The sequence below is a fragment of the Nerophis ophidion genome, linkage group LG19 (assembly GCF_033978795.1).
Source record: "Nerophis ophidion isolate RoL-2023_Sa linkage group LG19, RoL_Noph_v1.0, whole genome shotgun sequence".
Taxonomy (NCBI): Eukaryota; Metazoa; Chordata; class Actinopteri; order Syngnathiformes; family Syngnathidae; genus Nerophis; species Nerophis ophidion.
In genome coordinates, this window is record NC_084629.1 from 35,668,308 (window position 1) to 35,692,087 (window position 23,780).

Here is a 23,780-nt window from a genome sequence, read left to right on the forward strand (position 1 = left end):
GCCGAAGGATATTTTTACAACACACTTCTAAAGCTTAGTGATATATCAGATATATCAGATTGTAGGCGGGGTTATTTTTTTGACCCTTTTTACCCTTCGCGTTCATATTTTGCTGTGTTTGGTGCATTTGTGTTGCGTTTCACCGGATCGTAAAATATGTGGATGGAGAGGGGTCGTGACGTTCGTACGTTGTCAATATTCCATGTTTTATCGTTCATAGTTATAAATCCCACATTCTTTATTTTCATGTACATTCTAGGCGTCTCATTCAGTTAAAAATGTAAAATTCAATTAGTTTTTTTAAGGCAGTCCATTGTATCGATTTTAGTATTATATATATATATATATATATATATATATATATATATATATACACAGAGAGACTACCGAATGTCAGATCAACTATTCTCGCAAATAGTTAGTCAGCAGCCATACAGGTTACACTGAGGGTTGTAATACAAACAACTTTAACACTCTTACTAATATGCGCCACATTGTGAACCCACACCGAACAAGAATGACAAACGCATTTTGGGAGAACATCGGCACTGTAACACAACATAAACACAACAAAACTAATACCCAGAATCCCATGCATCCCTACTCTTCCGGGCTACATCATACACCCCCGCTAGCACCAAATCCCCCTCCCCCTCCCTACGTCGGTTAAGGTGGGCGGGGTTGGGGGGGATGTATATATATATATATATATATATATATATATATATGAGGGATTGGCAAACTTTACCACTCCAAGAGCCATTTTGACCAGTTTCACAAAACAATGGGACCCACAAAAGTATTTTGAAATTTAACATGAAATAACATTGCATACAGAGTTTTTTTTTACTTTGTGCTATGTATTAACTAGGGGTCCGCACCTTAATATGAAAATGTAATGACGGTGGGCCCCGCGAGTTTTGTATGAATGCCGCTTGACAGCATCGCACTTGCCAACCCTCCCGAATAATCCCGAGAGACTACCGAATGTCCGATCAACTATTCTCACAAATAGTTAGTCAACAGCCATTAAGGTTACACTGAGGGTTGTAATACAAACAACTTTAACACTCTTACTAATATGCGCCACACTGTGAACCCACACCAAAGAAGAATGACAAACACATTTCGGGCAAACATTTATTGTTTTGTCGCTTATGTCTTTGTTCATGTTTCGTTTTAGACTTGGCCGATTCCTGTGTTTGTGCACTTCCTGATGTAGCTCGTTGCCATGGTTTCTTATGTTTTCCCAGCTGCTATTCCTTTGTCGCACTCCTGATGGCAATTATTATTATTATATACTGTAAGCCTGCGTTATCCCTTAATTCGGCCTCGGCTCAGTGTTTGCTAAATGCAACAGTCACGTAAGTTCCCATGTTTTAGAGATTCCTTTGTGCTCAATCAATCGATCAATCAATGTTTATTTATATAGCCCCAAATCACAAATGTCTCAAAGGACTGTACAAACCATTACGACTACGACATCCTCGGAAGAACCCACAAAAGGGCAAGGAAAACTCACACCCAGTGGGCAGGGAGAATTCACATCCAGTGGGACGCCAGTGACAATGCTGACTATGAGAAACCTTGGAGAGGACCTCAGAAGTAAGCAACCCCCCCCTCTAGGGGACCGAAAGCAATGGATGTCGAGCGGGTCTAACATGATACTGTGAAAGTTCAATCCATAGTGGCTCCAACATAGCCGCGAGAGTTCAGTTCAAAGCGGATCCAAGACAGCAGCGAGAGTCCCGTCCACAGGAAACCATCTCAAGCGGAGGCGGATCAGCAGCGATACACAGGCGAGCGGTCCATCCTGGGTCTCGACTCTGGACAGCCGTACTTTTTTCTCCTATGTCCCCCCCTCCCTTGTGGAGGGGGGGACATAGGAGAAAAAAGAAAAGAAGCGGCAGATCAACTGGTCTAAAAAGGAGGTCTATTTAAAAGCTAGAGTATACAGATGAGTTTTAAGGTGAGACTTAAATGCTTCTACTGAGGTAGCATCTCGAACTGTTACCGGGAGGGCATTCCAGAGTACTGGAGCCCGAACGGAAAACGCTCTATAGCCCGCAGACTTTTTTGGGGCTTTAGGAATCACTAATAAGCCGGCGTCTTTTGTACTCCGTGCTAAGTTCCTCCTTAGCTTCGCGTGTGCTCGGCACGTCCTTTGTTTGTTCTTTTCTCTCCCGCTAATGTTTTAGCTTTAGCTTCCCGTGTGTAGGCACGCGCTTTATTTTTCCATTTTGTGTCAGTGTTCTTTTGTTTTATTATATTAAAAACTATTTCTTACCTGCAATCCTGCTGACTGGTGGTATGTGCATCCACGAAGTGGCAACTCCGCGCGGCAAGTGCGCCGCGAAGCGTGACAATCGGTACTGTAACGTAACAGAACAAATACCCAGAATCCCATGCATCCCTACTCTTCCGGGCTACATTATACACCCCCGCTAGCACCAAATCCCCCCACCCCCTCCCTATATATATATATATATATATATGTATATATATATATATATATATATACATATATATATATATATATATATATGTGTATATATATCTATATATATATGTGTATATATATATATATGTATATATATATGTATACATACATATATATATGTATGTATGTATACATATACATATATATATACATACATACGTATGTATGTATGTATATATACATATATATTTGTATGTATGTATATGTATGTACCAACCGGCATATCTCGGTTGGTAGAGCGGCCGTGCCAGCAACTTGAGGGTTGCAGGTTCGATTCCCGCTTCCGTCATCCTAGTCACTGCCGTTGTGTCCTTGGGCAACACACTTTACCCACCTGCTCCCAGTGCCACCCACACTGGTTTAAATGTAACTTAGATATTGGGTTTCACTATGTAAAAGCGCTTTGAGTCACTAGAGAAAAGCGCTATATAAATATAATTCGCTTCACATTTCACTACATAGATTGCTAGACCTATTGGCTCCCACACACATTTTTTCTTTAAATTTGACCCACTGAGTCAAAATAATTGCACCTGGTACGCTATACGGGAAACATCAATGATGATTGGTTGGTTAGTTTACTATGATGAGTCAGGATTGGTTAAGATTAGGGCAAAACAATACGGACTGGCCAATCAGAAGAAACATAGGAATCACAACAAATGACTACGAGAGAGTCGGAGAAGAGAGGAGGGAATATTCCAGCAGGCGATTTATATGTTAAAACAACTAGTGGAAGATGGTCAACAAACCCCGGTTCATTTCCGGTCTTTCTCATGAAGTTCAAACCGCACGCCTGGTACCTCTCCAGCGGCACTTTGAAAATGCGGCGCGAGTGTACAAGAGCTTGACTGACAGTCATGAACCCCCTCTGTCTCCAGGTTCCAGGAATGAGCAGCGGGGCCTGGCGGCCGTCAAAAGGATCCAGGCAGAGCGCAGCGAGGCTCAAGGTGAGTGTGTGTGGGTGTGTGTGTGTGTGTGTGAGTGTGTGTGCACAACGACAGGAGTGGCACTCGTGCGCTCTGAGGGTACTCGAAGGGTGAATACGATTATGCAAACATCGGCGCACAAAAGGATAATAAGGATGCAAAACTGCACGAACAGAATGCATATTTATTTAATATCCGCTGACACTCTTCGACTATTGTCCTCCTTGTGTGTTTGGCTGTTGCGACACCACACAGACATGACTTCATCAATTCTTCCAATATTTGACCGCTCACAGTTGCGTTCTTCCAGTACATGGACGAGAGTATTGTTGCCGTCCAAAGGAAACCATACATTTATTCCCTTTTGTGTTGTGAGAGGAAGTGCACTTTTTTGGAGTGTTGCCTGTCAAGCGTAATCCTTACACAAAACGAGAAGATGTGAGGTTCAAACACCGACGGCGTCTATTAAACAGACAAGAAGCAAGGAATTAAACAGAGACAAAATTCAATTTAGCTCATTGAGGAGAAACATGTGGGTTGTACTCTTTGTACCATCTTCCGCCACGCTCCGATGAAAGGATTGGCGCCTCGTCTTTTATTTGGACTTTCCCCGATTACATGGCAACAGCTGTTTCCAAAGGAAGGGGGTCGTAAACAGCCGTTGCCCTCGGTCATAAAATGGTTCAAAGGAAAGATGCCTGGATCTTGAGTCAGCTCCTGCTTTCTCCCCGCTTTGTAGATCATGGGTCAAGACAAAAATGTTCCTGTGGATTACACTAGGTCAGGGGTGTCAAACTCAAATACAGAGTGGGCCAAAATTTAAAACCGAACAAAGCTGTGGGCCGAGGTTGAACAAATTAACCTTTTAATAGGGACCCAAACAAGTTTTGCATTTAATATTTTACAAGCAAGGCTTAAGTAACTTTATAGTGACATGCAAAATCGAGTTTCAAATAATAATAATGATAAAAAAATATCAATGGCATATCAAATAAAATTTAAATAAAAAATGAATGCCTCTTTTCAGCGGTGGGGCTGAGGTGGACGGGGTTTGGTTATAGCGGGGGGTGTATATTGTAGCGTCCCGGAAGAGTTCGTGCTGCAAGGCGTTCTGGGTATTTGTTCTGTTGTGTTTATGTTGTGTTACGGTTTGGATGTTCTCCCGAAATGTGTCATTCTTGTTTGGTGTGGGTTCACAGTGTGGCGCATATTTGTAACAGTGTTAAAGTTATTTATACGGCCACCCTCAGTGTGACCTGTATGGCTGTTGAGCAAGTATGCTTTGCATTCACATGTGTGTGCGTGTATAAGCCGCATATATTATGTGACTGGGCCGGCACGCTGTTTGTATGGAGGAAAAGCGGACGTGGAGACAGGTTGTAGAGAACGCCAAAGGCAGTGCCTTTAAAGCCCACCCCAAATATTGTTGTCCGGGATGAAAATCGGGAGGGGCACTGAACTTCGGGAGTCTCCCGTGAAAATCGAGAGGGTTGGCAAGTAAGAGTGTTAGCGGTGAATGCGGTGTTACAGCGGCGGGCCAGCTCTAATGTTAATTTGATATTGCCTCAAGGGCCAAATGACATTACACGGCGGGCCAGAGTTTGACACCCATGCTGTACATGGACGAGAGTATTGTTGCCGTCCAAAGAAAACCATACATTTATTCCCTTTTGTGTTGTGAGAGGAAGTGCACTTTTTTGGAGTGTTGCCTGTCAAGCGTAATCCTTACGTAAAACGAGAAGATGTGAGGTTCAAACACCGACGGCGTCTATTAAACAGACAAGAAGCAAGGAATTAAACAGAGACAGAATTCAATTTAGCTCATTGAGGAGGAACGTCCGGGTTGTACTATTTGTACCGGCTTCCGCCACGCTCCGATGAAAGGATTGGCGCCTCGTCTTTTATTTGAACTTTCCCCGATTACATGGCAACAGCTGTTTCCAAAGGAAGGGGGTCGTAAACAGCCGTTGCCCTCGGTCATAAAACGGTTCAAAGGAAAGATGCCTGGAGCTTGAGTCAGCTCCTGCTTTCTCCCCGCTTTGTAGATCATGGGTCAAGACAAAAATGTCCCTGTGGATTACACTAGGTCAGGGGTGTCAAACTCAAATACAGAGTGGGCCAAAATTTAAAACCGAACAAAGCCGTGGGCCGAGGTTGAACAAATGAACCTTTTAATAGGGACCCAAACAAGTTTTGCATTGAATATTGAACAAGATTAGATTAGATTAGATTAGATAGTACTTTATTTATTCCATCAGGAGAGTTCCTTCAGGAAAATTACAATTTTCAGCACAATCCCATTCAAGATCAGACAAACATTACAGGGAGACAGAACAGGATCGCTGACGGGTCTGCCGGCTTCCAGCGCCCCTTACAAAAAAGATGACATACATGTAAACAGCGGGGGGGATGGGAGAAAAGAATAGAAGATTAAACTAAAATAAAATTAAAAAAAAAAAAAAAAAATCGGTCTTAGCCTGGGCCCTGGAGTGGGGGTGCAGACTGAGGCTAAGGGGAAAAAAAAAAAAAAAAAAAAAAAAAGCAAGGCTTATGTAACTTTATATCCATCCATCCATTTCTACCGCTTATTCCCTTTGGGGTCGCGAGGGGGGTGCTGGCGCCTATCTCAGCTACAATCGGGCAGAAGGCGGGGTACACCCTGGACAAGTCGCCACCTCATCGCAGGGCCAACACAGATAGACAGACAACATTCACACTCACATTCACACACTAGGGCCAATTTAGTGTTGCCAATCAACCTATCCCCAGGTGCATGTCTTTGGAAGTGGGAGGAAGCCGGAGTACCCGGAGGGAACCCACGCAGTCACGGGGAGAACATGCAAACTCCACACAGAAAGATCCCGAGCCCGGGATTGAACCCAGGACTGCAGGACCTTCGTATTGTGAGGCAGACGCACTAAACCCTCTGCCACCGTAAAAAATGTTCCTGTAGATTACACTAGGTCAAAGAAACCGACACCTTCATGTCGCTTCCCATCCTACACAGTGGAGTTTTACAAGCCCTCTGCTTAGTAAGATCAAAGACAGCTTTTGTCCCCTCGCCGGGAACTCATGGCAACACAGAGTTTTGTGATTACTTAGAGACAATTATTCCGACAAAAACACGTTTCTTTTTATACATTCTAACCCGTAAAATACGGCAAGTACGAGGTGGCCAACAATTGAGCTAATGGCTGTACCCTATTCTGCTCGTCAAGCCCAAGTATTGACCCAGTATTAGCGATGTTGTTATTATAAGCGCTAACGCAGAGGAACTATTTTTAGCGGCGCCGTGATCACAGAGAGCTAACTATATTGACATATTGAGCTGCTGCATCGCCTCTGAGTTGGTGACAGATAATTCTTGATTATAAATCATGTCTCTTAGGTGGATAGTAGAAGGTTGTGGACATAAACCCACAAGTTGATCAACTTTGACATCCAATTTAGACCCAAAAATGTTGAGAAAGACACAAAAAAATATATGATGAATTGTTGATGTAAAGGGGAAGATATAAACATCCCATCAGTTTTTATCCCAGTGATAGCAGACATTGTACAGTAAGTGATTGTTTTTATTATGTTTATACATCTTGTTTAGCACTCCTACACAATGCTTATTATTTGACTAAAGCTGTTTAGCACACAGCTTCTAAAACCTGTAGATCATCCTAATCATATTCCGGCTCAAAAATAGAAGTTTCTGGATCATCATTTGTCCCAAAGTAGTCTTTGTTGTCTCTCATCAAGTCTGCCATGATTAGTAGAAGAAGGGCAAGTCAACGTCGTGATGCATCTGTGAAATTAATACGCAGACATATGTGTAAAATTATCAATATATTACTTGTTATTATGAATGTTACTAGATACTACATATATACTTACAGTGTGTATATAAAACATTGAATGAGGCTTTTTGGATGTTTTTCTGAACGCATTAGAGGTGGAATAGAGTGATTATTTGATTCTGTTACTAGCTGACTTTTGTTAGCATTTATTTACGAGTTAGAATGCATAAACAAATAACATGTTTTATTGTCTTACATTGTGAATGATTGACATACCCGGCCGCTCACTCTTAAAGACAACAGATGATTTGATTAACACGTACCACCTGTGACATCTAGTCACCTGTCGGCTGTGTCTCGCCGTCAGCAGTCCCTGCCCGATGGAGCTTGTCCTCAGCACCACGGACAGCGGCGGTGACGTTTACTCCTGCAAATTAAAAAAAGTTCCCCCTGTAAGAGTGCATTTTGTTTACATATTTAAGATAATTAAACATTGTTAATTACCGTACAATGGTCAAAAAATACTAATTAAAAATACACATACTGCGTTTTAGGTACTTGCATCACTATGACTAAAATAGTGCTTAATTTGGTGTCAAAATAAGGCTGACAATACATTTTGTTTATTGGCAATAATTTGTGGGACAATATATCGTAAAATGCAATATCGGCCCATTAGTTTTTAGTAGAAATAGGGATAGTCAATGTTGTGATGCATCTGTGAAATTAATACGCCGACTTATGCGTAAAATGATCAAAATAAGTAAATATCACATTTTATTATGAATGTTACTAGATACTACATATATGCTTACAGTGTGTATATAAAACATTGGTTGAGGTTTTTGGATGTTTTTCAGAACGCATTTTGCATTGACTCCGTTATTAGCTGACTTTTATTAGCATTTATTTACGAGTTAGAATGCATAAACAAATAATATGCTATTGTCTTACATAAGGATTGTGAATGATAGACCAAATTCCAAAAATTCCCCTTTAAGAGTGCATTTTGTTTACATATTTAAGATAATTAAACATTGTTAATTACTGTACAATGGTCAAAATATAGTAATTAAAAATACACATACTGTGTTTTAGGTACTTGCATTACTATGACTAAATTAATTGTGTTTATTGGCAATAATTTGTGGGACAATAAATCGTAATTATGCAATATTGGCACATTAGTTTTTAGTAGAAATAGGGAAAGTCAACGTTGTGATGCAACTGTGAAATTAATACGCCGACTTATGCGTAAAATGATCAAAATATTTACAAATCACATGTTATTATGAATGTTACTAGATACTACATATATGCTTACAGTGTGTATATAAAACATTGGTTGAGGTTTTTGGATGTTTTTCAGAACGCATTTTGCATTGACCCCGTTATTAGCTGACTTTTGTTAGCATTTATTTACGAGTCAGAATGCATGAAAAAATATCAACATGTGTTATTGTCTTACATAAGGATTGTGAATGATAGACCAAATTCCAAAAAGTTCCCCTTTAAGAGTGCATTTTGTTGACATAATTAAGATAATTAAACATTGTTAATTACTGTACAATGGTCAAAAAATAGTAATTAAAAATTCACATACTGTGTTTTAGGTACTTGCATTACTATGACTAAATTCATTTCATAACATGGTCACTACTGCCTACTTTGTCTTGTTATATTCTTATTTTACTGTTATATTGTTATTCCCATTGTTTTTATTCTTTTTGTAATATTTCTCTATTTTGTTTCCTTTTAAACCCCTATTATTTACTTTTTACTTTTTTTTTTTTTTTTAAATTGATCTCAACTCTGTACATTGCTGCTGGAATTTTAATTTTCCTGAAGGAACTCTCCTGAAGGAATCAATAAAGTACTATCTATCCATCTATCTATCTATTTTGTTTATTGGCAATAATTTGTGGGACAATTTATCGTAAAATGCAATATCGGCCCATTAGTTTTTAGTAGAAATAGGGAAAGTCAACTTTGTGATGCATCTGTGAAATTAATACGCCGACATATGCGTGAAATGATCAAAAATTTAAATATTACATGTTGTTATGAATGTTACTAGATACTACATATATGCTTACAGTGCGTATATAAAACATTGGTTGAGGTTTTTGGATGTTTTTCAGAACGCTTTTTGCATTGACTCCGTTATTAGCTGACTTTTGTTAGCATTTATTTACGAGTTAGAATGCATAAAAAATAACGTGTTATTGTCTTACATAAGGATTGTGAATGATAGACAAAATTCCAAAAAGTTCCCCTTTAAGAGTGCATTTTGTTTACATATTTAAGATAATTAAACAATGTTAATTACTGTACAATGGTCAAAAAATACTAATTAAAAATACACATACTGCGTTTTAGGTACTTGCATTACTATGACTAACTTCATTTTGTTTATTGGCAATAATTTGTGGGACATTAAATCGTAATTATGCAATATCGGCCCATTAGTTTTTAGTAGAAATAGGGAAAGTCAACGTTGTGATGCATCTGTGAAATTAATACGCCGACATATGCGTAAAATGATCCAAATATGTACATATCACATGTTATTATGAATGTTACTAGATACTACATATATGCTTACAGTGTGTATATAAAACATTGGTTGAGGTTTTTGGATGTTTTTCAGAACGCCTTTTGCATTGACTCCGTTATTAGCTGACTTTTATTAGCATTTATTTACGAGTTAGAATGCATAAAAAAATAACGTGTTATTGTCTTACATAAGGATTGTGAATGATAGACCAAATTCCAAAAAGTTCCCCCTTTAAGAGTGCATTTTGTTTACATATTTAAGATAATAAAACATTGTTAATTACTGTACAATGGTCAAAAAATACTAATTAAAAATACACATACTGTGTTTTAGGTACTTGCATTACTATGACTAAATTCATTTTGTTTATTGGCAATAATTTGTGGGACAATAAATCGTAATTATGCAATATCGGCCCATTAATTTTTAGTAGAAATAGGGAAAGTCAACGTTGTGATGCATCTGTGAAATTAATACGCCGACATATGCGTGAAATGATCAAAATAAGTAAATATCACATGTTATTATGAATGTTACTAGATACTACATATATGCTTACAGTGTGTATATAAAACATTGGTTGAGGTTTTTGGATGTTTTTCAGAACACCTTTTGCATTGACTCCGTTATTAGCTGACTTTTGTTAGCATTTATTTACGAGTTAGAATACATACAAAAACAACATGTGTTATTGTCTTACATAATGATTGTGAATGATAGGCAAAATTCCAAAAAATTACCATATAAGAGTGCATTTTGTTGACATATTTAAGATAATTAAACATTGTTAATTACTGTACAATGGTCAAAATATAGTAATGAGAAATACACATACTGCGTTTTAGGTACTTGCATTACTATGACTAAATTCATTTTGTTTATTGGCAATAATTTGTGGGACAATATATCGTAAAATTTTAATACCGGTTCATTAGTTTTTAGTAGAAATAGGGAAAGTCAACGTTGTGATGCACCTGTGAAATGAATACGCCGACATATGCGTGGAATGATCAAAAATTGAAATATTACATGTTATTATGAATGTTACTAGATACTACATATATGCTTACAGTGTGTATATGAAACATTGGTTGAGGTTTTGGATGTTTTTCAGAACGCATTTTGCATTGACTCTGTTATTAGCTGACTTTTGTTAGCATTTATTTACAAGTTAGAATGCATAAAAAAATAACTTGTGTTATTGTCTTACATAAAGATTGTGAATGATGGACAAAATTCTAAAAAATTACCCTTTTAGAGTGCATTTTGTTGACATATTTAAGATAATTAAACATTGTTAATTACTGTACAATGGTCAAAAAATACTAATTAAAAATACACATATTGTGTTTTAGGTACTTGCATTACTATGACTTAATTCATTTTGTTTATTGGCAATAATTTGTGGGACAATTTATCGTAGAATGCAATATAGGCCCATTAGTTTTTAGTACAAAATAGGAAAAGTGAACCTTGTGATGCTTCTGTGAAATTAATAAGCCGACATATGCATAAAATGATCCAAATATGTACATACTACTTGTTATTATGAATGTTACTAGATACTACATATATGCTTACAGTGTGTATATAAAACATTGGTTGAGGTTTTTGGATGTTTTTCAGAACGCATTTTGCATTGACTCCGTTATTAGCTGACTTTTGTTAGCATTTATTTACAAGTTAGAATGCATGAAAAAATATCAATATGTGTTATTGTCTTACATAAGGATTGTGAATGATAGACAAAATTCCAAAAAGTTCCCCTTTAAGAGTGCATTTTGTTGACATATTTAAGATAATTAAACATTGTTAATTACTGTACAATGGTCAAAAATACTAATTAAAAATACACATACTGTGTTTTAGGTACTTGCATTACTATGACTAAATTCATTGTGTTTATTGGCAATAATTTGTGGGACAATATATCGTAAAATTTTAATACCGGTTCATTAGTTTTTAGTAGAAATAGGGAAAGTCAACGTTGTGATGCATCTGTGAAATTAATACGCCGACATATGCGTAAAATGATCAAAATATGTACATATTACATGTTATTATGAATGTTACTAGATACTACATATATGCTTACAGTGTGTATATGAAACATTGGTTGAGGTTTTTGGATGTTTTTCAGAACGCATTTTGCATTGACTCCGTTATTAGCTGACTTTTTTAGCATTTATTTACGAGTTAGAATGCATAAAAAAATTACGTGTTATTGTCTTACATAAGGATTGTGAATGATAGACAAAATTCTACAAAATTACCCTTTAAAAGTGCATTTTGTTGACGTATTTAAGATAATTAAACATTTTTAATTACTGTACAATGGTCAAAAAATACTAATTAAAAATACACATACTGTGTTTTAGGTACTTGCATTACTATGACTTAATTCATGTTGTTTATTGGCAATAATTTGTGGGACAATTTATCGTAGAATGCAATATCGGCCCATTAGTTTTTAGTACAAAATAGGGAAAGTGAACCTTGTGATGCTTCTGTGAAATTAATAAGCCGACATATGCATAAAATGATCCAAATATGTACATACTACTTGTTATTATGAATGTTACTAGATACTACATATGCTTACAGTGTGTATATAAAACATTGGTTGAGGTTTTTGGATGTTTTTCAGAACACCTTTTGCATTGACTCCGTTATTAGCTGACTTTTATTAGCATTTATTTACGAGTTAGAATGCATGAAAAAATAATGTGTTATTGTCTTACATAAGGATTGTGAATGATAGACCAAATTCCAAAAAGTTCCCCTTTAAGAGTGCATTTTATTGACATATTTAAGATAATAAACATTTTTAATTACTGTACAATGGTCAAAAAATAGTAATGAGAAATACACATACTGTGTTTTAGGTACTTGCATTACTATGACTAAATTAATTTTGTTTATTGGCAATAATTTGTGGGACATTAAATCGTAATCATGCAATATCGGCCCATTAGTTTTTAGTAGAAATAGGGAAAGTCAACGTTGTGATGCATCTGTGAAATTAATACGCCGACTTATGCGTAAAATGATCCAAATATGTACATATCACATGTTATTATGAATGTTACTAGATACTACATATATGCTTACAGTGTGTATATAAAACATTGGTTGAGGTTTTTGGATTTTTTTCAGAACGCCTTTTGCATTGACTCCGTTATTAGCTGACTTTTATTAGCATTTATTTACGAGTTAGAATGCATAAAAAAATAACATTTGTTATTGTGTTACATAAGAATTGTGAATGATAGACAAAATTCCAAAAAGTTCCCCTTTAAGAGTGCATTTTGTTTACATATTTAAGATAATTAAACATCGTTAATTACAGTACAATGGTCAAAATATAGTAATTAAAAATACACATACTGCGTTTTAGGTACTTGCATTACTATGACTAAATTAATTGTGTTTATTGGCAATAATTTGTGGGACATTAAATCGTAATTATGCAATATCGGCCCATTAGTTTTTAGTAGAAATAGGGAAAGTCAACGTTGTGATGCATCTGTGAAATTAATACGCCGACTTATGCGTAAAATGATCCAAATATGTACATATCACATGTTATTATGAATGTTACTAGATACTACATATATGCTTACAGTGTGTATATAAAACATTGGTTGAGGTTTTTGGATTTTTTTCAGAACGCCTTTTGCATTGACTCCGTTATTAGCTGACTTTTATTACCATTTATTTACGAGTTAGAATGCATAAAAAAATAACATTTGTTATTGTGTTACATAAGAATTGTGAATGATAGACAAAATTCCAAAAAGTTCCCCTTTAAGAGTGCATTTTGTTTACATATTTAAGAAAATTAAACATCGTTAATTACAGTACAATGGTCAAAATATAGTAATTAAAAATACACATACTGCGTTTTAGGTACTTGCATTACTATGACTAAATTAATTGTGTTTATTGGCAATAATTTGTGGGACATTAAATCGTAATTATGCAATATCGGCCCATTAGTTTTTAGTAGAAATAGGGAAAGTCAACGTTGTGATGCATCTGTGAAATTGATACGCCGACATATGCGTAAAATGATCAAAATATGTACATATTACATGTTATTATGAATGTTACTAGATACTACATATATGCTTACAGTGCGTATATGAAACATTGGTTGAGGTTTTTGGATGTTTTTCAGAACGCCTTTTGCATTGACTCCGTTATTAGCTGACTTTTTTAGCATTTATTTACGAGTTAGAATACATTAAAAAAACATGTGTTATTGTCTTACATAAGGATTGTGAATGATAGGCAAAATTCCAAAAAAATACCCTTTAAGAGTGCATTTTGTTGACATATTTAAGATAATTAAACATTGTTAATTACTATACAATAGTCCAAAATACTATTTAAAAATACACATACTGTGTTTTAGGTACTTGCATTACTATGACTAAATTCATTTTGTTTATTGGCAATAATTTGTGGGACAATAAATCGTAGAATGCAATATAGGCCCATTAATTTTTAGTACAAAATAGGGAAAGTGAACCTTGTGATGCTTCTGTGAAAATAATAAGCCGACATATGCATAAAATGATCCAAATATGTACATACTACTTGTTATTATGAATGTTACTAGATACTACATATATGCTTACAGTGTGTATATGAAACATTGGTTGAGGTTTTTAGATGTTTTTCAGAACGCATTTTGCATTGACTCCGTTATTAGCTGACTTTTGTTAGCATTTATTTACGAGTTAGAATACATACAAAAATAACATGTGTTATTGTCTTACATAAGGATTGTGAATGATAGACCAAATTCCAAAAAGTTCCCCTTTAAGAGTGCATTTTGTTTACATATTTAAGATAATTAAACATTGTTAATTATTGTACTATGGTCAAAATATACTAATTAAAAATACACATACTGTGTTTTAGGTACTTGCATTACTATGACTAAATTAGTGCTTAATTTGGTGTCAAAATAAGGCTGACAATAAATTTTGTTTATTGGCAATAATTTGTGGGACGATATATCGTAAAATGCAATATCGGCCCATTAGTTTTTAGTAGAAAAAGGGAAAGTGAACGTTGTGATGCTTCTGTGAAATTAATACGCCGACATATGCGTGAAATGATCAAAAATGTAAATATTACATTAATTATTGTACAATGGTCAAAATATAGTAATGAGAAATACACATACTGCGTTTTAGGTACTTGCATTACTATGACTAAATTAATTTTGTTTATTGGCAATAATTTGTGGGACAATATATCGTAAAATTTTAATACCGGTTCATTCGTTTTTAGTAGAAATAGGGAAAGTCAACGTTGTGATGCATCTGTGAAATTAATACGCCGACTTATGCGTAAAATGATCAAAATATGTACATATTACATGTTATTATGAATGTTACTAGATATTACATATATGCTTACAGTGCGTATATAAAACATTGGTTGAGGTTTTTGGATGTTTTTCAGAACGCCTTTTGCATTGACTTCGTTATTAGCTGACTTTTATTAGCATTTATTTACGAGTTAGAATTCATAAAAAAATAATGTGTTATTATCTTACATAAGGATTGTGAATGATAGACCAAATTCCAAAAAGTTCCCCTTTAAGTGTGCATTTTATTGACATATTTAAGATAATAAACATTTTTAATTACTGTACAATGGTCAAAAAATAGTAATGAGAAATACCTATACTGCGTTTTAGGCACTTGCATTACTAAGACTCAATTAGTGCTTAGGCTGACGACAAATGTTGTTTATTGGCAATAATTTGTGGGACCATATATCGTAAAATGCAATATCGGCCCATTAGTGTTTTTCCCTGCCGGTTATTTATAATATTGAAAGAAATGACGGTCATTAAAATGGAACTCCAAATGCCACGTTTTACTTTGATATTCGGGATAGTTCGGCTTCAGTGCCTTTTCCTGGTTGTGAATAAGCGAGCTAGAGGCCGGTTGGCTGCAGTCCGACTGCCGTGTAGCTGCTGTCATCCCCAAGCCCGTTTCCTTCAACGAGTGCGCGGCAACATTGATCACTTCTTTTGTAATTGGCAGCCGCTGAGGCTTTAGGGACACGGGCGGACTGCTGCCAGATGCTTGTGCACAGAATGACAATGTGTGTATGTCTGCGCTTGAATGAGCCCGTAATGGGGTCTCATTAGTATGTGAGGCAGGACACTTAACATCCCTGTCCAAACGCTCTTTGGCAAGCTTTCTCCGCTTTTCACCAGATATTTTAGCTCTGATTTGATCAATCAGATAAAAGTCGGAGCTTTCTTCTCCTTGCTGTGGCCTCATACTTCTCAAACAGGGGTGTCCTAACTTTTATGTATGTATGTAATGTAATGTACAAACCCCGTTTCCATATGAGTTGGGAAATTGTTTTAAATGTAAATATAAACAGAATACAATGATATGCAAATCCTTTTCAACCCATATTCAGTTGAATGCACTACAAAGACAAGATATTTGATGTTCAAACTCATAAACTGTATTTTTTTTTTTGCAATTAATAATCAACTTAGAATTTCATGGCTGCAACACGTGCCAAAGTAGTTGGGAAAGGGCATGTTCACCACTGTGTTACATCACCTTTTCTTTTAACAACACTCAATAAACGTTTGGGAACTGAGGAAACTAATTATTGAAGCTTTGAAAGTGGAATTCTTTCCCATTCTTGTTTTATGTAGAGCTTCAGTCGTTCAACTCCGCTGTCGTATTTTACGCTTCATAATGCGCCACACATTTTCGATGGGAGACAGGTCTGGACTGCAGGCGGGCCAGGAAAGTACCCACACTCTTTTACTGCGAAGCCATGCTGTTGTAACCCCTGCTGGATGTGGCTAGGCATTGTCTTGCTGAAATAAGAAGGGGCGTCCATTAAAAAGATGAAGCTTAGATGGCAGCATATGTTGTTCCAAAAGCTGTATGTACCTTTCAGCATTAATGGTGCCTTCACAGATGTGTAAGTTACCCATGCCCTGGGCACTAATGCACCCCCATACCATCACAGATGCTGGCTTTTGAACTTTGCGTCGATAACAGTCTGGATGTTTCGCTTCTCCTTTGGTCCGGATGACACGATCTCGAATATTTCCAAAAATAATTTGAAATGTGGACTCGTCAGGCCACAGAACACTTTTCCACTTTGCATCAGCCCATGTTAGATGATTTCGGACCTAGAAAGCCGGCAGCGTTTCTGGATGTTGTTGATAAATGTCTTTCGCTTTGCACAGTAGAGCTTTAACTTGCACATAAAGATGTAGCGACAAACTGTATTTAGTGACAGTGGTTTTCTGAAGTGTTCCTGAGCCCATGTGGTGATATCCTTTAGAGGTTGATGTCGGTTTTTGATACAGTGCCGTCTGAGGGATTGAAGGTCACGGTCATTCAATGTTGGTTTCTGGCCATGCCGCTTACGTGGAGTGATTTCTCCAGATTCTCTGAACCTTTTGATGATATTATGGACCGTAGATGTTAAAATCCCTAAATGTCTTGCAATTGCTCTTTGAGAAACGTTGTTCTTAAACTGTTTCACTATTTGCTCACGCAGTTGTGGACAAAGGGGTATACCTCGCCCCATCCTTTCTTGTGAAAGACTGAGCATTTTTTGGGAAGCTGTTTTTATACCCAATCCTGGCACGCACCTGTTCCCAATTAGCCTGCACACCTGCGGGATGTTCTAAATAAGTGTTTGATGAGCATTCCTCAACTTGATCAGTATTTTTTGCCACCTTTCCCAAATTATTTGTCATGTGTTGCTGGCATCAAACTCTAAAGTTAATGATTTTTTTGAACATCAAATATGTTGTCTTTGTAGCATATTCAACTGAATATGGGTTGAAAAGGATTTGCAAATCATTGTATTCCGTTTATATTTACATCTAACACAATTTCCCAACTCAAATGGAATTTTCGAGGCAAGTTTAATTTAAAGCGTAGACCTGAACTACCATCCTTTTTTTGGAGGCGTTGTGTTCAGGGATCATCTTTTCAGCAGCTTTTTAATCCGTTCACATGCCTCAATTAATTTCATGAATGGAATACGTAATCTTTCGGCAGCAAAGAGCTCAAAGATGTCTGTGAAGATTCTCAGTTCAGCTTTCGCCTGAGAGTTCTAGAATGCTAAGTAGCGGAGTTAACGTTGAGACCCTATTGGAGAGAAGTGCAGATCCTCGAACTTGGTATAGCTGCACATTAATGGAACTATTTGAAAAACCAAAATGTGCGATTTGGTGGCATTCAGTGTCGTTTTGTCTCGTGACTTGGCGTTCTCCACGGGTCTGTCTCTGGGGGACAATTGAACTATGGAACAGTGAAGTTTGAATTATTCAGACACATACAGATACAAGGTATTTATGCGTGTTCGCCACAGGCAGCTTTGCCTGTCCACTAACTTTAGTCACGCTGCACTTGAAAGCAACACGTTCTGCCTGAGACCAAAAGCCTGGATTAAAAATGGGAAGCAAGGAAGTATGTGTGTGTGTGTGTGTGTATGTGTGTGTGTGTGTGTGTGTGTGTGTGTGTGTGTGTGTGTGTGTGTGTGTGTGTGTGTGTGTGTGTGTGTGTGTGTTCTGGCAATGCTGACTTAATGGGGACATCGCTCTGTTTACACAGTCAGCTTTAGGGGACTTCTGACAATATGGGGACCAATAAGCAGGTCCGTTTTTAAATGATAGTAAGCTCCATTCTGAAGATGCCTAAGTGATTTTTAGGCTTTGGCCCGTAAAAACATGTTTACTGGTTAGTTTGAGTGTGAGACATTAGCACGGCAGAACCCTCATCGTGCTGTAGCTGGTACTGCACTCGCTGCTCCGCTCACACTTCTTCCGTGTATAGTTAATCACTTACACCTGTCTTATTGGAGGACAGTTGTAGTGCTGTATTCTGAGGATCATGTCATATTTTATTCAAACTTTTTTTTTAATGGTCCTCATTAGTCACGTACAATTTTGTGTGAAATTATTTAAATTTGGTCCCCATGAACAATATTAACTCTTTTTCACTAGGGTCCCCAGTAAGTATGAACAGCACATTACTTCATCAATCCAGATATTTATACTTCATCAATCCAGAGATTTAAAGACGTGCATGACCTAACTGGGCAGCGGAAATTTTACCAATTTTTTTTTAGGCCTCCACAACCTGTAGAACGGGTGGTCCCCACAATTACCTAACAGCAACTTTGTCCCCATTCCAAATGATAACCAGTGTGTACGCGCGTGTGTGTGTGTTTGTACAGATACAAATGATTATGTGTTAATGTAAAAATGCAGCAGCACTTCAACTGCTTTACTAAAAGCATTTGCCCATTTAATACGTTTTATATTTGTCTTTTAAGTCTTAATAAACTTTATTAAGTCTTTTGACTTCAAATGCAAAAATAATGTCCACAACCTGGAATTTGGTCTTAAAGAAGCAGTCGAATGTAAAAACAAGTTGACTTTATATGCTTAATTGTGTTTCATTGTATACATTAAACCGTTGTTTTTCAACCACTGTGCCGTGTGATACAGTCTGGTGTGCAAGTTTCACCTTTTTGGGTTAAAAATATTTTTCGCAAATCAGTAATTATGGTCTGCAAATGATGTGTTGTTGTTGAGTGTCGGTGTTGTCAAGAGCTCGGCAGAGTAATTGTGTAATACTCTTCCATATCAGTAGGTGGCAGCTTTGTAGATGTCGGAAGCAGCGGGAGGCAGGGTGCAGGTAAAAAGGTGTCTAAGAAAAGGCATTGAAGCTTAGGGAAGGCTATGCAGAACAGAACTAAAACTGAACCGGCTACAAAGTAAACAAAAACAGAATGCTGGACGACAGCAAAGACTTACTGTGGAGCAAAGACGGCGTCCACAAAGTACATCCGAACCTTACATGACAATCAACTATGTCCCCACAAAGAAGGATAAAAACAACTGAAATATTCTTGATTGCTAAAACAAAGTAGATGCGGGAAATCTCGCTCAAAGGAAGACAAACTGCTACAGGAAAATACAGAAAAAAGAGAAAAAGCCACCAAAATAGGAGCTCCAGAGAAGAACTAAAAGACTACACACAGGAAAATAGCAAAAAAGTCAAAATAAGTCAGGGTGTGATGTGACAGGTGGTGACAGTACACCTACTTTGAGACAAGAGCTGTATTGATGCAAGCTTAGTTATGCTTTAAAGTCATATCCAACAATTGCAACAACAACTTTTTACTCTCAGTATCGGATATTTTCTGTTAGTGGTTTGCCTCTTTATTTTTTTAATGAAAAAAATGTGCCTTGGCTCAAAAAAGGTTGAACACTGCATCAAACCATATTCAATGCCACAAATTCAGTCGCTCATTATAAATATTTCGCTCCGAATTTTTTTTACCAGATTATTAGGTCAGTCATACTGGAAATATGCAAACATTAGAGATGTGCTGTTTATCATTCACAATCCTTATGTAACTCAAAAACAATTATGCTCTGCTTATTTTATGCATTCTAAATGGTATATACATATCTACGAATTGAGTCAACAGATGGAGGGTCTTCTCATTATACTCTCTAAAAACATCCAGAAATTGCCAACAATTCTCCATCTACATGTTGTGACCTGAAAATTAACCAAAGATGAGCGATATTGTTCTTATACGCCCTAACGCAGACTGACTCTTTTATGCTGCTATTGTTGACACACGATAAGATGGCGGCTGCTTCTGCTTAGTCTCAAACTTGCTAAAAGTAAATTCTAGATGAGAATACTTGCTTCTCTCACCTGCTACTAGACAAACGTGGCCATGGACCGACAGTCTGTTCCACTTTCACATCCCCCCGAGATGGCGAAAAAGACATCCGATTACTTTGGGAAAAAGTATGATCCAAAAACATATATTTTTGAGCCCGAACATAAAGAGGATAAGCTAGTTGCGGCAACTTTTTTTATCCCTTTGTGAGGATTGTGATTAAATCTTCATCTAAATGTAATTATGTGAGTGTCCCGTCGGTGGGCATCTCAGCGAGAGTGGAAATATTACAGTAAGTCTTTGTTTTATTATGGTTTATTATAGTTAGTTTGTGTGTTTAGCGAGTCTAGTGATATTGTTATTATAAGCGGTAACGCAGACGGACTATTTTAGCGGCGCATTGACAGCAGTGAGCTAATGCTAGCTTGCGCTGCTATCGTTGACGCTCTTCTTAGTCTCAAACTTGCTGAAAGTAAAGTCCAGTTTATAATCATGCATCTCTCACCCGTTAGTAGACAAAAGTCCACTTTCACGTCTCCCGAGATGGTAAAATAGACACAAAAAAGACGCTAGCTGCGAGTACTTTTTGTTAACCCTTTTTGAAGATTGTGATTGAATCTTCATCTAAACAGAATTATGTGAGCGTCCCGTCGCTCGGCATCCCAGCGAGAGTGGAAATATTACAGTAAGTGTTTATTTTATTACGGTTTACTACGCTTAGTTTGTATGCTTAGCACCTATCAATGTTGCTAATGCTATAGCGTCACAATAAAGCTACATCCGTTTAGCGCTGGGCTTCTAAAACTTATTGCTCATCCTCTTTGTGTTTGAGCTCAAAAATGTATGTTTCTGGATCATAGTTTTTCCCAAAGTCGTCGTTGTTGGCTCTCATAAAGTCTGCTCGATTCGCATTGTCGTTGATGGGGAAGGTATCTGTGGTTCCTCCTCTACGTCACGGATCTCTCAAGAGATTGATACTATTTTGATCATATCTATTTACTCGCAAACTTTGTAAGTCTTTTGGTATCATATATATATATATATATATATATATATATATATATATATATATATATAGAGGCAAATCATTTTTTCACTCTACTACTACTTTGAATTTAAAAAATTCATATTTTAAAGTCACACAAAATCCAAAACTGGGCTGAATAGTTTTGGAAAATCCTAGAATTGCGATATTTGTGTGCAATTTCTCAATTCTGATTTGAGGTGTGTTTAAATGTTTAATTTTGGAGGTTATTCTGTTTTTTTCAGTTTTTTTTTTCTGTGTAATTATTATTTTTAAATGACCAACAAAATAGTAGTTACCTGTGCAATAAAATATCTGTGCTTACGTTGCTGGAGTGATTTATTACATGACTTTAAAATAACTGTTAAAAATGATTTCACGGCTCAAAACGCATGCGAGCAATGGACCGGGTTATGTAATTCTATTGACAGCCGTTTGTAAAATCCAAAGGTCAGTAAAGGCACCGTAGGCGTGACTGGGTTTGGGAGTGGGGGAACCAAGGAAGTGTGTGGTTTGTACATCAATAAATAACTAAGCCCTAACTATTTCTCAGTTTTTCATACACTGACTTTAGTTCACTAAGCATATAAATTAGGGCTATGTCTCACAATTAAAATATGCATGCCAAAGACTATAAAAATGGGACCCATTACCTCCCGGCTTGACACTCAGCATCAAGGGTTGGAATTGGGGGTTAAATCACCAAAATGTATTCGCAGGCGCGGCACCGCTGCTGCTCACTGCTCCCCTCACCTCCTATCAAGGGTGATAGGTCGAATGCAGAGAAATCATTTCGCCACACCTAGTGTGTGTATGGCAATGATTGGTACTTCAACTTTAACTGTAACTTATCACGCTTAAAATGATTCCAAACACAACTTATATGACCTAATGCAAACAACCTTCCCGAGTCATAGTGCAAAAAAATAATTAATAAAGATGAACAGAGAACGGTTTTGAAGGCATTTATTGGTGGCAAAGATGTTTTGGATCTTCTTCTGAACGGGTTTGGATTTCCCATATATATATATATATATATATATATATATATATATATATATATATGTCCATCCATCCATTTTCTACCGCTTTCTCCCTTATGGGGTCGCGAGGGCCCTGGCGCCTATCTCAGCTACAATCGGGCGGAAGGCGGGGCACCCTGGACAAGTCGCCACCTCATCGCAGGGCATATATATATATATATATATATGTATATATATATATATATATATATATATATATATATATATATATATGTATATATATATATATATATATATACATATATATATATATATATATATATATATATGTAAATGTATGTATATGTATATATATACATGTATATATACATATGTTTAATACATTAATAATATACTTTTTTATATAAGCTGCAAAAAATTATTGACATTTTAATTTAACAACTGGCAGCTTAATCACCAGAATTTTACAGTGAAAACAATGAAAAATTTCCCTTGTGGATCAAAAAAGTTTGAAAGTCCAAGTAACAGCAGTGGGTTTTTTTTTACAGCATATAAAAAATGGTATAAATGGAATGGAATGGAGAAACAATAACACTCTTTTCAGCGGTAAAATTCCACTGCCAGTTTTTTTTTTTTTTTTACTGTAAATCTTGTTGTTTTAATGTTATTTTGTTTGTTTTATAATATTTCAGTGTCTTACTGTAAATGAAAAAAAAAAAACAGTACCAAAAAACTCGGTCCACAATCTGATTGATAATTTGTTTTGAAATCATAAGTCAAGCAGATATTTAAATACAGTAATTATCTATATTTTAACAACCATTTTTTGGGAATACAAGATAATATAACATGTGTTTTGATAATATTGCATTTAAAAGGGAAATAAAAAATCTAGTTAGTAAAAAAAATATTAAGTATTTTATTAATATTAATATTAAGTATTTTATTACCTCAGTAGAAGAATTTAAGTCTCACCTTAAAACTCATTTGTATACTCTAGCCTTTAAATAGACTCCCTTTTTAGACCAGTTGATCTGCTGTTTCTTTTCTTTTTCTTCTATGTCCCACTCTCCTTTGTGGAGGGGGTCCGGTCCGATCCGGTGGCCATGTACTGCTCGCATGTGTATCGGCTGGGGACATCTCTGCGCTGCTGATCCGCCTCCGCTTGGGATGGTTTCCTGCTGGCTCCGCTGTGAACGGGACTCTCGCTGTTGTGTTGGATCCGCTTTGGACTGGACTCTCGCGACTGTGTTGGATCCATTATGGATTGAACTTTC

The 23,780-nt window shown here is 36.6% G+C and overlaps 1 protein-coding gene across 3 annotated transcripts in view; it reads left to right on the plus strand.

Annotated features, from left to right (window-relative positions):
* Positions 1 to 23,780, plus strand: part of LOC133538344 (dehydrogenase/reductase SDR family member on chromosome X-like) — a 224,860-nt gene that overhangs the window by 108,621 nt on the left and 92,459 nt on the right. For all 3 annotated transcript variants that reach the window (XM_061879905.1, XM_061879903.1, XM_061879904.1), the window contains exon 3: positions 3,382 to 3,450. In XM_061879905.1, the coding sequence (XP_061735889.1) occupies positions 3,382 to 3,450 (69 nt within the window). The remainder of the gene's footprint in view (positions 1 to 3,381; positions 3,451 to 23,780) is intronic.